Source organism: Cynoglossus semilaevis, chromosome Z (assembly GCF_000523025.1).
Source record: "Cynoglossus semilaevis isolate Cse_v1.0 chromosome Z, Cse_v1.0, whole genome shotgun sequence".
Lineage (NCBI taxonomy): Eukaryota > Metazoa > Chordata > Actinopteri > Pleuronectiformes > Cynoglossidae > Cynoglossus > Cynoglossus semilaevis.
Window position 1 is genome coordinate 11,704,072 of NC_024328.1, and position 16,599 is coordinate 11,720,670.

The window sequence follows — 16,599 nt, forward strand, 5'->3', positions numbered from 1 at the left end:
GTAAGTACTTTGTACACTAAGATACTGATGACAGAAAGACAGTATGTTTTGGCAGGAGACCCTCTGAGGGAGTTAACTTCATAACGATTTTTTTTTTTTAACACAGGCTTGACTTTCTGCTGCAGCCAAGAGCAATAAACAAATATGGACACATAAGGTATTTGCTTAAAAAAAGTATGTTAGGAATTTTAAATAAAGATGCAGCCAAATAAAGGTTATTTTATAACACTAAAAACCCCAAATTATTCAAGTTTTTATTCTACAGTATTTGAAGGGTACTTACAAGTACTATGTGGTGGAATATCATCCTATTCTGTTATCACTAACTCAAGACAAAATTAAACATTTTAAACAATAATCTGCTAGCACAGAAAAGGATTTATCATCCAGATGGTAAACTATTCTTTAAAACCAAAAACTGTGCCAGACCAGACTGCGCTGTTTGAGGTTTTGTGCGTCAAGGAGTCCAACTGACCCGGGCCAGCTTTGGTAAGGCTTCAGCAGAAACACATGTTTGCTATAAGGTTTTTCCTGGTCAAACCAAAAAAGGTGTGTTTGTAAGTTGGAAGACAGTGAAAATAGGCTAAAAGCTGGCATTATCATACTAATTAAACAAACGTTGAGATATCGTCGCAGACTTCCTCTTGATATCAGTGAGTGAAGCTGCTCTTTTGACAGTTCAAACCATCTGGAACTCGCTCTGATGCCAAGTACTTGTAAATTAAGTGAGTCTGAAAAAGACTAGAACTTCTGTTCTTTCTCCAAACATGACACAAAAGGGCTGCGTAAAAGGAATAGAGCGGGGAGAAGAGGTGCAGTCCGAAGCCAAGAGGATCTGACCTCAGAGCTTCAAACTATGCTAAACAACAAACAAACGCTAGAAGAATGAAAAAAACCACTTGAAGTACTTTTTTTTTTCTTTAGAAATTTGGATGAAGACTTTGAATGGAGGGCAAAGTAAATACCTAGTGGGCAGCAGAGGTGGGACCAAGTCGTTGCTTTGCAAGTTACAAGTAAGTCTCAAGTCGTTGCACTCAAGTCCGAGTCCAAGTCAAGACTGAAAAGTGTCAAGTCAAGTCCCAAGTCCTGACGTTTCTGTTTCGAGTCCTTTTAAACAAAATAATAATATATTTACACAGATCACTGCCACTTTTTTTTGTTGACCACCTTGTGTAGTTTTTAAATCCGAACATGATCTTTGGTATCATTTTCTCTAAGCCGCGTGTTGTTTGACAGATCTTCCTCTTCGGTTGTCCCGCAATTAGATTGGCTCGTGGCTATCGCGTCAAAACAACTTGGGTCTAATTTGGATGTTGTGCCTAAATTGGATGTTGTGCCAACAGCACATACACACACAGACGCGCTCCTTAATAACTTACTTCATAACCTTTGGGTTTTCGGAGAAAGTATCAAGTCTTGTCCAGTCAAAGGGCTCAAATCCAAGTGAAGTCACGATGTTAAAGTCCAAGTCGAGTTGCAAGTCTCTTTACATTTTGTCAAGTCGTGTCTGACTCGAGTCGAAATCTTTTTTTGTTCAAGCAGTTTTGCCAAAGTGGGGGGCAGGGACCCCATGGCAACACGGGGCAATGCTCGGTGGTTAAGCAAGACAAATAAATTTAAATAAAAATGTTACTTCATCTTCCACATCTTTCAATGTGGAAAATATTATATTAATCTGTACAAGAATAGTTCTGGTCTGTAAGAATGAGCAATAGCTACAAGTTTGTCAACATGGGGGTGGGAGGGTCAATAATAGTGCTATCTACCAAATTTTGGAATCTGATGCGAACAATATAAATATTTGGGGGATAAGACCCAATAATATTTCTCCTCTAATATAACTTCATGGTCTTTGTGATCATTTAAGAATGATGTACAGTACCTTCACTCCAGGAGGTCCAGCCTGGCCGGGGTTTCCATGTGGACCAGGAGGTCCCTATAAATAGACATAAACAGGGAGGAAATGTTAAAAGTGACCATCACTGAGAAAGCATCAATTTTAAGGTCAAGGAGAAGGAGTTTCTGTATAACGAACGGGTATTTATCAAAGTTTCTGTCGCCAGTCTTATGGCTTAAATTAGCAGAGTTCAAAGAACTCTCCTTGTTTGTGTGTCCGTAGGTGTTCTGAGACACTGTCTCTGTCTCTTGCCTGTCTGTCCGCCTCCCTGTCTGTCCCAGTTATGACATATGGATGTGATTTTCCTCATCCTTCCACTCTCCGCTCTTTTCAGAGGTCCCACATAGTTAAGGCCACTCATCCATCACGCCCGTATATTCCCAATTGCTTTGTGGCAGAAAGTCAGTTTTCCGCCGTGTACTGTAGGTGTAACGAGCTAGGACGTAATCCTCAAGACCTATTCGGTGCCAAATGTTTGGCCAAGTCAGGTGTGTGAGACGTAGCGGGGCGGACAATGGGAGGGAGACACAATTTATTTAAAGGACAATAAAGTGAAACAAGCTGCAGAGACGGATTGCTCGGAAAAATAAAGCCACAGCTTCCTGAGGCATCCAACTGAGGAGACTTCCATTCAGCGGCACAATTGTGTGGAGCCAGGCCGAAACGCTGAGCATGGAAAAATCTTACACAGCAAAATTGAAACCATTGAAACATGTTAAGATGCTACAACAGGGGTTTTTTGTTTTTTTTTATATTCACATTTTCCATGTGGTTGCAGAGACAGATTTTTCCTTTAGGCTAAAGGTGGTGAAGAGTAAAGCTGGACAACCCGTCCAGTTTCTGACTCTTGTATTTATCTGTGTTTTATTATCAGACAGTGAAGACAACTCAGATCCACTCCCCCCCCCGCTCCCCGCCCCCCTTCCCTTGCAATAGCCAGGCCTCTCCCAGGCGCTTGCTGTTAGACATATGGAGACACTTAACAGAAGCTCATCTACAGATTTCTTTCTCCTGCTTTTCTTCCTCGTCCACCACCTCCCCCATCTCCTCCTCCTCCTTTTCTATTTGCAGCTTTCCCTCTTTCACTTGGTAGATATTAAAATGTATGGAAGTCATTATCTCAGGATAGGAAAAGCAGGAAAGAGGAGACAGAGAGTAATAAGGAGGTCAGGGTAGAATATTACAAATTATGCTATCGCTGAACATAAAGGTGCTGACGACAAGGTAGCTGGTCATTATCCCATCAGAGAGGAGGATAATGGGGAAAAAATGAGTCATTTTGTTGATCTATCTCTCTGTGTGGGTGAGAGGTGGTGTGAACGTCGCCTTTGCTTAATTAGAAAAAAGGAAGGAAACCATTTATATCCCAACATGCCTTGTGCACATGCACGGGAGCAGTGGAAACAGCCCTGATCGCACACACACCAGCACACCTGTGTGTTAAAGCTGTGACTCAGTGTGTGAAGCAAGTCAAAGATTTCCTAGCTTTAATGGTCCATTAACACACGACAGACTCACTTACACTTTCCCTGAAGTAAATTGGTGGAAACAAAGACTCTTCTGCTCAGTGATTGTTTAATGTAATATATCGTGCCAGATGTAGAACTCTGGGTCCATATGCTGTCTCTGTAGCAAACACACTAGGACCCATTAGTTAAATGTTAATTACATTGGCTCTATAATAACTATTTTTTAATTGATACTCCCAGCTGAATAAACACAATTTTGGGAGAATTTTAGGCAAATCTTTTTTGACCAGATAACCCATACATGTCAAACTCAAGGCCCGGGGGCCAAGTGTGGCCTTCGCGACCTAAGTGAATAGACATTATTTGTAAACTCCTGGGAAGCATGATGCGCGATGACCGAAAAAAAAAATCTCTCTTGCGACCCACCTGAGGGTCGTGACCCAGTCTTTGGGAAACAATAGACTAAACCCCTCACGTTCGACAAAATAAACAGCATAAAATACTGTATAAAACCTCCATCACTTTCCTAAATGTGCTTCATATTAGCTGAGGTACGATAATGGAGGAAACCCATCCAGACAATTACGTGCAAATCAAGTATTTAAAAATGTTTGTATTCTCATACAAACGTATTCTACTGCAAAACAATGAAAAATTGACAGGAAGCATCAGTCAGCTCATTTTCCACACTAATCGTTCAGTGGCAAAAAGAGACCTGAGGCTGAACAGTCTGTCTCTGTCATGTCTCACTGTGCCAGGCCTTTCATTGGCAATTATGCAAATGTTTTCAATTTACTAAAACCCAGCATCACACAGTGACTACGTGATGGGAGGTTCATTTTCTCTGCACAAGGCTCTTTTTGATTGATTGACTATCTCGCCTCCTCCTCCTACTCCTCCTTCTCCTGCTCACGGTGGGACAATCTTCTGCTCTCCGCCAGGTTGAAGGTGGCATGAGAAAACATGGATGTTTCTTGTGTGTAAGCGATGGCCCTGAGGTCGCAGCAACAGCAAGACTGTCTGCTCATTCAGACATAACACCTTGTTGTCAGAGAGGAAAAACCCTAACGCTGTCTCACTCCATCTGCCGAAGAGATTTTGTAATGAGTGTCTGCATTCTCCCCGGAAAGAACTTCTTCTGTGTCAGCCTTCCAAGTAGAATGAGAAATGGGATGAGGACCTTTTCAAAGTTTGGAGCTGCTCAAAACAAATCCCGAGGGAAATAAGGAGCAGAATAAATTCATAGGTCAGGGCTAGTCTATAAACAGAAGAGATGCTGTTGTGTTAAACCCCCTTTTATTAGAAATGGATTTTGCTCATTGTGTGCAGACAATATCGCCTGCTCGTTCACATACCCTTCACTAAGTTTATTTCAGTTTCCGTGTATTTTGATGTCAGACGGTTCTTTGTCATCATATTTTGTATCAATCATCAATCATTAAAGGCCAAAAGAAATTTTTTCTTTTTTTTCTGTCTAAAAAGAAAGTGGCCTCCAGACGAGTCTCAAGAGTTCCATTAGGAATGAAATACGTGAATGTTGGTCAGCGATTGTTTAAAGTGCCTGACCCCCAGACAGGCTCCTAAATACTTTTAATAAGAAACCAGACACAGCCCTCTTTCTTCCTTTCGCTGTTAAAAAAAGAAACCACAGCCCACCCCTCCGGGGCCCAACTGAAGTTGCAGTCTCATCAGCATCTACAGGTAGCAGGAGCAGGAGTACTTTAGCAGGAGGCCTACAAAAAAAGCAACCAAGATTCCCATCGCTCTATTTTACAACCTATAAAGTCACACATTGTACTGCAATTGTTACCTTAAAATTACTTTTACACCTGGTCGTGGACATCATGAAAAGATTTTTATCTTACCCTTCAAGTGAAACTCTGTGAAAACTGTTCTTACTTAAACTTAATGACAAGTGAGGAGTGGTGACATAGCTGAAACCCTGTTCCATAAAAAACTGCCAGATTGAATACATGCGTTTACGACAGAGATGGATCCCTTGTCTTTTATTAAATAGAAAAATATGTAAAATAAAAAAAAATAGTAATAATAATTTGTTAAGTTTAAGTGTTTCTCCACTCCACAAATATTGAAACGCGTCACTTTAAAAAAAGCATTTCTTTGACTCTTTGATTCGAACTGGTTGAACTTTTTCTCTTCCTATTAATACCTAAGGTACCACATGTGTTCAATTAATTATAAACTGCCAACCCAGAGGTTAGTGATTGGTCTTTAAAATGGAATTTGGCAAATGGGGAGTACAGCTTGATCAAACCCAGACAGCCAGAGCAAACTAATAATGCCTGTGTGAATGATTTGTAAGTCAACGATGTAACTGAGTGCTCGACCGAATTACCTACAGGTCATAGTAGGAAATACACAGACTCACCCGTGGACCCCTCTTCCCAGGCTTTCCTTGCAACCCTGGAAGTCCTTGAATGCCCTTAAGAGAATTAAAAAAAAGCGTTAGACTTTAGTCATGGTTTTGATGAAAACAGTCTGAACAATTAGTTCAGATGGTTCTATTGTGTAGCTAAAAGATGGATGGATAGACAGATAGATAGATAGATAGATAGATAGATAGATAGATAGATAGATAGATAGATAGATAGATAGATAGATAGATAGATAGATAGATCTTGAGCTTGTGTACTATCAGGAATACACATTGTAAGCTTGTCACACTATAATTCCAATACTTAAAAAAGTTTTGTAACAGATTATCTCCGGTTTAACATCTGTAGGAGCAGCTGTACTTAACTACGCAGCCCCTTTGTGTGGCAGCCATGACCAATGAAAGCACCGCACATGCTTTATCTTGGTTATCTTTTGGTCGAGGACAGTAAAACTCCACGAAATGCACCAGCCATCAGCTGTTAAAACAGCTCTGTGATTTGTAGCCAACATAGTGTCTGTGCAAACAGGACAGGCTGCACAGTTAGTAGGTCTGTCTCATTGCACTGGCAGTGAGGTCAACACTCTCACTTGGCACGGAGAACCAGATAAATTATGGATCCCAGTTGGATCTAAAAAAATTGCAAGTGTACACAAGGAAAGTTCTGAAAGCTCTACTCTGATGGGTGGTCCTAATTTCCTTAAGATGTTTGGATGGTTACTTATTTATTCTATGTATGAGAGCTTTAAAGAATTAGAAAAGTAAATGGGCCTGAAAACAGCTGGTGGTGTGAATAACATTACACTCATAGAGCAATTTTGATTGCACAAAAGTACAATGACCCATGATAGCCTACCCTCGAAAACTGAACATTTTTAACATTTAGTTCTGCTCAAAAATTTTGGAAAAACACTAAGGCAGTAAAATCAAGCTTACGCAACACACATCTTTATTGTAATGTGATTAGATAAGGTCACTGGGCCACGATTTTTGGTTCATCCCCCAGCAATCAGAGAAAATACTTTTGCAAGCCTTACTTCTTTTACATACAAACCCAACCTGGTCCCTGCATAAGTTTATGTTTCACTAACTTGGTGAAACCCAGACATGCCATTGGTGAACCTGCTTACTTAGATTAAAGATGTTAAGTGTAAATACGATGTATCTCATTTTAATCTAATTACTGCCAGTATTTAAGTCTTAACTGTTGCATTTAGTCGAGTCATATAACATATATGTCATATATAGTCATATATCACATATACTAGTACCAATTTTGATGTCACGGTCCCCGTCCCTTAACCTGCTAAGTCTCTACAGGTCCCACAGGCCTTGGTTTGAGTATCAACAGACTTAACTCATGTAACTTTCTGCAGACTAATAACATGAGAAACACTGCTGTCTTCCCTCAGTTTCAAACACCAATGGTCTGCTTAACATTTAAAGTGGACGGACCAGCAAAACTTTTTGAAGAAGTTAGGTCAAATCACGTGGTAGACTTTTTATACCTCTATGTTGAATGATTAAGTGTGTTATTATTCTGTAAAATCTTCAAACCTGTGTGAAGGTGTCTGTTCTCAGAATGGCCAGACACCCTCTCTGAAGAATCTGTCACCCTCCTGCCAGTGCCTGTATTCGCACCAGCACCTACAGTACTGGCAAAGAGCAGCTTTGAACTAGAGTATTTCTACCACGGCTGCTAAAAATGGGAAAATACTCCACCTACATGACATGGATAGACGTGAAAACTGACGTAAATGAGTCCATAAATGTATAATGATAGCTTCATTCACTTTTTATTTCTCTTCTGAAGAAATTTTTTTTTCTTTTAAAGTTAAGTCTATATGAAGGTGTTATTTTTAAGCCAGTGTAATTTAAATCTGAAAAACTATAATGACAAAGGTGTTAAGGAGAAACAACAGCTTTACTGTACCTCTCTGTCATTTCAAACACATGCAGCACTTGTTTGTAATGTGTAATTACCGCTCACTTTAGATATGCAAATTGACTGCGGCTGCCAAATTATACAGTAATTGCATAATCGTGACACACATCAGGAGCAGTTCAAAATACCATGATTGGAAAAACCAACATGGGCTGTCAAATTCCATTATATATAAAGATATTATAAGGAATTGAACCTAAAATGTAGAATAATGGCAGCCATGAATCAAACCGTTTATCTGTTAGCATTCACAAATGAAGTAAAAGTAAAGTAAATAAATAATGGGAATAGGTGATTCCCCCGCAGTGCGAACACACACAGAAAGTCAAAGTAGTAGAGACATGGGGTGCAGGTGCGGTTTTAGTCTGGTGTTTACACACTTACCGGAGGACCTGGTTCTCCTTTTAGTCCAGGTGGTGCAGCCAAAAGTGAGTAATGAGTCGGTTCTTGGTCAAATGTTTGGAAGCCATCAGTGGCAGCTGGAGTGACTGGAATAATCCCAGTGGGTCCGACATCCTGCACACCGGTCACTTTGGGTTCAGGTTTCTTGGCGGCTTGTTGTGCAGCAGTGTATGAAAGAGACCACTGTGTGGGAGCAGCTATGGTCTGAAGGTCTGGCTCCATCTTAAAAGTCCGAGCAGAAGGAGGTAAATCCGTGCTAGTCCCAGACGGTTTTAAAAAGTTAGTATCGCCTTGCTTTGTGTCAGTTGGTTTTGGTGTTCTGACATTGAGCCTCAAGGATGGAGTAACTGTTTGAGTAGGAAAGTTTGAGGGGCTTTCTAACCCTGTGACAACTGGAGTGGGAACGGTTATAGCACCGAGTTCTGGAGGGTTCACGGTCGGAAAACCAGACGTTTTGTTCTGCATGAGTACCTGGTCTGTTGGAACACGCTTTGTTGTCCTGGTGTTTTTTTCAGTCGAGGCCAACGTAGGTCCCTGGCCTCTGCCTGCAAGCTTCATCCCTGACAGTGGAGATTTTTGAGTGAATGTAATGTTTGGGTCGGTTGAAAACAGAGGTAGCAGAGGTGGAAGCACCGGCCGGTACGTGTCAGCTGCTCTACAGTGTTTCTTGATGTAATCACAATAGTTATGAGCTGCCTTAGCAGATGGATAAATGTCAAACTGACAGATGGCTCCTTCAAACGTCACTGAATTCTGATTCATTTTTCCCAGTAGAAAATAGCCCTCTGGGTCCAGGAGCTCCTCCTTATTTAAATGTAGATCTATGTGTACACTTTTCTTTCCACAAAAAGCGTAAAAGAACAGATGATCGCCTTGAAAATCCAAGGCCAGGGTGTGCCACTGGCCATCGTGGACATCATAGTCGAAACTGACAGAATTCCTTGGTCCCAAGTGAACCACCGCTTTCCCCGGAACAAACTGTAATGCTAGCTGCACTTTCCTTTTCTTAGACAAGACCGAGAAAAGGAAAGCACTGTTGATGCGATGCACAGAGAAGCTTAGGACCATAGAGAGGTTGGCGGTGCTGTACTGTGCAGGGAGAACTGAATGCAGGGGTACTTGGATTCTTGCCCTCGGGGTGAGGATAATTCCAGACTTGAAGGGGATGATGCCATTAGGGATGCTTCGAGACCCTGAAGATGAGGACCCACCCACCCTTCGTCCAGAAAGCCCCAGCTGCTGCAGAACATCCACATCTTAAAAAAAAAGCAAAAGTGGAAAAGTAAGGAACTCAAACATTTGCAGAAACAAACAAGAACCATCTTACAAATACAATTTTTAATCTGATCAATCACAAGGTAGCTGTGGATTAATCATATATTTATAATAAATTATAAATTAACATTGCTGAATATGAGGAAGATTCTACTTGTTTTACATTTCACACATGTGTATTTGTGACAAATCCAAATGATGAAATTATTAATATCGAATAATGTCAAGAAAAATATCCAACTCAAAATATAGCCTAATAGAGTTTGGTGACTGTACATCTTGGAAGTGACTTGAAGAATGTAATCTGTCTACAGTCCGTCACAATCCATTTGACAAATGTGTCGGTCAGCTTGTTGAAGCTGAAGTTGAAGCCTCCACAAACGCATGCTGGGCATTGTGATGGTATTTTAAGATGAGCATGCCTCGGTAAAACAAAAACCTGTCTAAATGACAACGCCTTTCACAAATCAATTATCGTCATTGATGCATTAACCTTTATGGCTCTATATATATACGGTATATCTATTATACAAAACATGTAAAAAAGTGAAATGCAAATTGAAACTAAAACAAGTGTTAAATGTCAATTTTAAAAAGCAATTATACCGACAACTTTCAATGTTCCTGTGAGGAACTTTTAAGATATAAAAAAAACTTCAACATCTGTTCATGTGCTTACACCATAGTGCCAACTAATGGGTAACAAATTAAGTGACACTTTGATAAAGCATGATGGCAGCGGTTTATAGGTTCAAAGTGTGAGTTATAGTAATCAAAAGCAATAAAAACAAGAAAACAATTACCAGCGGCGCCATTCATCAACGTCCACTTCCAGAGATGGCGGCCAATTATTTAATCATTACATCAGTCTCAAACAGAACAATGTTGGAAATGAAGAGAGAAACAAGTCCCTGAAGAGGACAATGGTAAGAAGCACATCTTACTTTATGTACGCCGATTAAGGACGACTGTTGTAACAGCCGCCCAAGCTCATGAAAACATACTGCCGGATTTAATTACCGCGTGTCTCTTGAGATGAAAATATGGGTAATTTTACTCATTAAAGTGTTATTACGTGCTATGGTATGTTTACCGCATACCGTCCCTGATTGCCTTTACAAGCCAATTGAAATTAATTTCAAGCCAAGAACTAAGGATAAATTGGAAAGTCCCTAAAAAAAAACCGAAATATTCTTCTTTAGATTAACTCATTCATTTATTACTGCATACTTCCAGGTGTCATCTGTTGAAGGGCAAAATGCACGATGACATTCACAATTGTTAGATTTCAGTGGTTTTCACATTTGGTTTGAGTCTGAAGGCAGGAAGCTGCTAAGACACCAAAGGCCTTCCCAAGCACACACATTTACATATCCCCAAACATTTCTCCAATTTCTCCTAAATTCTCTTCACACCAACTCCCCAGATTAATCCAAAACACCTCTACTTCCTAGGAACAATGGGAAGACTTTCGTCCATTCCTTTTGATCCACATAACCCCCTGTTTTTTTTTTCCCGGACCTCAAGGCTCCGTCCACTTCCTTTGTAATAACACCTTGCTCAGTGACAAAAGGTTCATAAACATGTCCTCCAACACCGAATCACACTGAATCATGGAGCCGCAGCGCCACATAGTGTTGACTGCAGGCCCAACCATGGTAATATGATTGGCCACAAGAGGCACAACCTCTTTCCTCCATTTCACACACAGTTGCATACTGACAACTGTTGTACGAGATTTCCCCGAATACTTCTCCTGTCTTTTTATTTTGCTCGATGGACCTGTTTGTTTTGGCGTTTTGTTATTAAAGGAATCGACCATCTACCGGCTGTTTCATTCCTTGCCTGGGAATACCTAGGAGGTGATTTTTTCAATTTGGGTGCTGTGACTACGGAGAGAAGAAATCCTTCAATTTGTGTCATGCTCACGAACGAAGAAAAGCCAAATCGTTCAACTGGGCCATGAACCGGATTGATTTTACCAATAATCTTTCAACTGGTGCCGTGACGCAGACCGAAACATAGCAGGAATCTTGCACACCTATGGTCAATTTAGAGCGAACCATCCAGCATGTTTTGGGAGCATGATGTTGAAACTGCAATAGCTACAGAAACTTTCACTGGAAACTAAGCCATATAATGCTAAAATGCTGTTTTAGAAAAACATGTCATTCAGTTATGTGTTTATTAAGATCACCCATCTGGGTGGGAGGGGGTGACTACATCCAAAACCCACTGAAAATGATCCAATTACTTTACTATTGACTATTGTTAGGCACCGGTGCAATTCATCAGTAATGTAAAACAAAGAGTTTTTCTGTTTAGTTAGTAGTTAGCAAGGTTGAAAAAATAAGAAATTGATCAAAGGCGTTTACTCGGCACATCCTGAATACGCTTAGTTATTCTTCTGCCTGTGTACGCTGCAGACAGAAAAGGCTTCTAAATGAATATCAAATAACTGTTCGCTTACAGAATAATACAAACCAAATGTGGCCAAAACTGAAATAAATTACAAAATTAAGAATCAGGAAAATGGAGAAATTCACAGTGTGAGGCTGCCATGTGGGGGGGGGGGGGGGGGGGGGGCTGTGGGAGGGCAGCGAGAGGTCAACCCCACAGCATGAGCAAGGAACAAGGAGTTCCTTCAGCGAAATGCTGTGATGAGGAAAGTGAATGAATGAATGTTATCTTCATGATCACTTTTTATCATTAAATGTATTGTAAAATAATCAGGAAACAATGACCTTACTTTAGTTATAATTATCTTTTGGGGTGGCTTTATATCAGCGTTCTTGATTTACAGCAAAAAGATCACGACATGGTGATGCTGGTAGTTTAGTTTAGGTTTAGTTTAGATTGGAGCCAAGAGCCTACTGCAGGTCAGACAAGAATCCTGCATCATCCTAATTAATAATGTAACACAAAATTATTTATATTCATTAGTAATGTTTTGTACAATTGACTTCAATAAATCACTCCTGGTGGCCATTTAGAGAAATACAGTTCACAGGCCCTATACTATAAGGTTCACATCTAACCTCATAACCTCATTTAATTTATTCTGCTATGTGATTCTGCAGACCAAGGTCTGTCGGGACACAGCTGTAGTGTTTAACCTGAGTTTACTAATCACATTCTTACATATGAGAACTTAGTTCCCCAGACACCGAGCTATCACCACGGGAGAGAAACATATCAAGTGTAAATTACCATGTACTATAATTGCCATTAAACAGTTAATAGCGAGAACTGTGGCTTACAGTACATTAGCAGACGACATCTGACAAGGTGCTGTAATTGAACAGGATCTGACAGATTTGAATGACAGCTTAATTAGACAACGTGACGATAATGCCAGTTATAGATGTGGAACGGCACCTGCAGGCATTGCAGTGCAGCCAAGTGGAAGCCAGCAGAAGAAAGACGAGCGAACCGCATATCAGACAGCATGGCTAATGGATCTGTGAAAACCTCCAATTACTGTACTTTTATTGAGACGCTACGTGGGGGGAAAAGGTTTCGATTTCACAGAATAGAACTACGTGCTTAGAAGTGGTATTAAACTAATTTATTTTCTGGATGTTGAATAATTGCGCATGTGTTTATAAAGTCTGATCCCAGATGAGACTAAACTATACGTTACCATGCACCATTGTGAGATACAAATAATAAATAAATAAATAAATCTACATCCTGGTTCAAAGAAATTCTTACCTTGTGCTTGTGTTAGTCTTTGACAGCAGGTGATAGTGAGTAAGATCCAAAGAATCAGGACTCTCCTAAAGAGAAAAGGGAAAGAAAAAAAATGATTTAATCCCTGTGCTAACCTATTTTCTACAACATTGTTTCCCAAAGACTGGGTCTTGACCCTCAAGAGTTTTTTTTTTCGTTTTGGGTCATCTCGGATCATGTTTCCCAGGAGTTTACGAATAATGTGTATTGACTTGGGTCGTGAAGGTTTGTGACTTTTAAAATATGGGTCCCCAGAAAAAAAGTTTGGGAATCACTAGTCGAGAAGATCAAATACAGAATCACCTGACGAATCCTGGAGTGTTTTCCTGCCGCACTCATGATGAAGATCCCAATGGGTAAATGCATAGATGGATAAAGATGAATGAATTGTACATCAATTCTATATATACTCTATATACTAAAAGGTATTTTACTCTCGTATCACACCAGAATCTGAATTCTACAGGCTTTTTTTTTTTTTAAGTTTTTTTTTTTTTTTTTTTTTTGCACAGATGGCAAATAAATCATTTCTCTCTTCTTCTCTATTTGACTGTTTATATTCCAGAATGGTATAATCAAGAACTTTTTAACAGTTTTTTTTCAACTTATCTAATTTGAATTTAAATTCAGTAACATTTTACAAATAACTTTCTGTGGAAATCAGCTAGATTAAGCTACAGTATGTTATTTTTGCCTACACTTTCTTTTTCTGTTGTTCCACATTCATTCAGTGATTGACGGAGGTGAAGTTGGTGGCAAAACATCATTTGAAAGTTGCAAACTGCCCATTTAATTATAACTGATCAAACCAACTTCACTGCCAACTTACTGCCCGGGCCACATGGTTGCTTTTGTCCAAACTGAAGCCCAAGACTCCCTTTTCAGGACAAAAAAAAAAACTCAAAGCAAGACAATAAAAGAAATGGACAGACCTACAGTACTTTAAAAAAGATGTGGTCCACACAGAATAGTATTTCATTAATTAGCTCCTCATGAATCCCTGATTAATTAAGTCTTGTGATATTGACTCAGGAGCTGCAGAACCGGGCCTGAGGAAGTGACAAATTGAACTTTTAATTGTCTACGGACCGTGAACTTCACCGAGCGCCGAGATAAAACCTGCCTGTGCAGCAGCTCTGCCTCTCTGGGAGTCAAACAGCTGTTTCTGGAACAACAAAGCTTTGCCTTAGCTTGCTGTCTGAACCACCAGGTGGCCGTCTCACTGGACCATCTCACCACACAACATATCAAACTACGTTGCATTTAAAAAAAAAATCATGATTTCGTGTGAAAGTCGATATACAATAATCAGTCAGGTGTTGCATTCATTGACCTGTCAACGGTTGCAAGAGGATGCAGCTAATCCTAGCTGATAATGATAGCAGTATTGATTCCATGGTTTCGATACAGTATAATGATATTCACATGAGTATCAATTACTCATTAAGTACAGATACTAATTAAGAAATGCAAAAAAAGCGCATGTGTCACTTTCACATCTTTTAGGGCAGTGATCCTCAAACTGTGGTACGCGTAACACCAGTGGTACATGACTGCTCTCTAGTGGTACGTGGGGAAAATTCATATTTTCTCATTCACATACCATGTACAATTAATACAACATTTAAATATAAACATCTTTATAAACATTTCTAAACATCTCTCCTGTGGTGGAAGCTAACAGTGAAGGCCTATGCTGCTATATGCTAATGTTGGTCATCATGGTAAAGGGAAACTTACTACATACCCACTTTTATGCTGCAACCCTCGTCGATGGTAACGTGAAATCGAACTAATCCACCGGAAGAGAGAATGAACTCGAGTTCAAATGTGATCGAGTTGATGCCTTAATGGGAGCCATGAAACTATTGATGTTATATTGTGTAAAAATAAAAATAATATGACTAATATGGTATGAAAATGTTAAAGTTGTTCAAAATCATATCAGTATCAAAAAATTCTGCCAAAAAAAACTAAGCATATCAAATCTCAAATTCTGTTATTGCCACCACAAACATTCTACTGTACTTCTATCATAATGGCACATAAAAAAAAGACTCTAACAAATATCCTGTTAATTTAACAAATGAAAGAAATCCATTCACATTGAATGGTTATCATCTGAGGCAGAATGCAAACATCTCACCTTCTTACTCCAAGGCAGCATCACTCACCACTACACAAGGTTACACCAGATTGGATTCCTTATCTTGTTTTTTAATTAATTCAGTAATCCAGTAATGGAGACCAAATTCCTGCATGTAGTTCATTCTCTTCAGTTTTACCTTCGGACTCGAAAGAATGTCACAGGCCTCAATAAAAGTCAACCCGCAACAGCACAGTGTAATCCTTCAACAGAAATTATATGAAGTCATTTTTCCACACGATCAGTAACAACTATTACCTCACATTAGCATGACTTCCCAGCAAGGTTTTACAAATCGAAACAAGCAAAAATACTTACACCACAGAAGGCAAACGATTCTACAACATCTAAGAAGTGTTGACGTAACAGTGTCGCTAATGACTTCTGGATCATGTTTAAACACACTTAAAAGGCACCCGTATGATGGACCCTGACTCAGAGCACAACAATGTAAACATCAACTCCAATTAGCCGTTAGGCACATGAGACAACAGTAGATTATGGCAATGTTGTCATCTATTACCTAATTTTGGCGGTGCGGATGTTAGAGTACACCGTTGCGTAGACTTCCCAGAGTGACTTCGAGGAATTCCAGGATTCAACAGTACTGAAAGTCCCCATGTTCTAGAATAGAGGTCACTGAAGCATCACTTGTAAAAAGTTAACTAAAAGTACTGTACACTTCAAGAGGAGACTGGAACTTAGATTTATTACGTGTTGGACTGTGTTGCTAAGCCTTATACGTTTCAAGAAGAAGAAACGTCAATGGGTTCAATAAGCCTTTACAACTGCTACGCCTACAACTGGCACAAAATCTGGACTTCTGGACACACTTATCAATAACAAAATTAGCTTGCACTGGCCTCAAAAGGTCTTGCAAAATATAACTCAATGGGAGCAGCCTGGAGCTTAGTGACTGTATGAGTGTAATTTCTTTTTCTTTTTTTCTTTTTTTTATTTCACTGGAGACTTTTTTGGAGTCTCCACTGTGTGGAGTCTTCAAATGTGACAGAACATAAGACTGGACACTTGTTCAGTACTTTGTGTCTGAAGTGGTGCAAGCTCAGTGACACAAACCATAAAGACAGCACTTAACGGAAATAGTGTACATTTCGTGGTTTTCCAGTGAGCCACAGAAAAACCGGTGGTCAACCACTGGCACACTGACTTGCCAAGCACAGCTCTTAAAAGTTTTCCCCACTCTCAATGTAACATCAGCAGCGGTCGTGCAACTTGTCACCAAGTTCCTCATAGGTCCAGCAGAGTATTATGATGCAACTTTATATATATATATATATATATATACAGCCCCCCCCCCCCTCCTCCTCACTAAGGGAC

General features: G+C 39.8%; 1 protein-coding gene across 1 annotated transcript in view; it reads right to left on the bottom strand.

Moving 5' to 3' along the window:
- Positions 1 to 16,599, bottom strand: part of LOC103397833 (collagen alpha-1(XXVII) chain B-like) — a 73,280-nt gene that overhangs the window by 55,124 nt on the left and 1,557 nt on the right. The window contains exons 2-5 of the mRNA XM_008336229.3: positions 13,098 to 13,162; positions 8,091 to 9,364; positions 5,756 to 5,809; positions 1,883 to 1,936 (exon numbers count right to left, since the gene is read on the bottom strand). Coding sequence (XP_008334451.1) covers positions 1,883 to 1,936; positions 5,756 to 5,809; positions 8,091 to 9,364; positions 13,098 to 13,162 — 1,447 coding nt within the window. The remainder of the gene's footprint in view (positions 1 to 1,882; positions 1,937 to 5,755; positions 5,810 to 8,090; positions 9,365 to 13,097; positions 13,163 to 16,599) is intronic.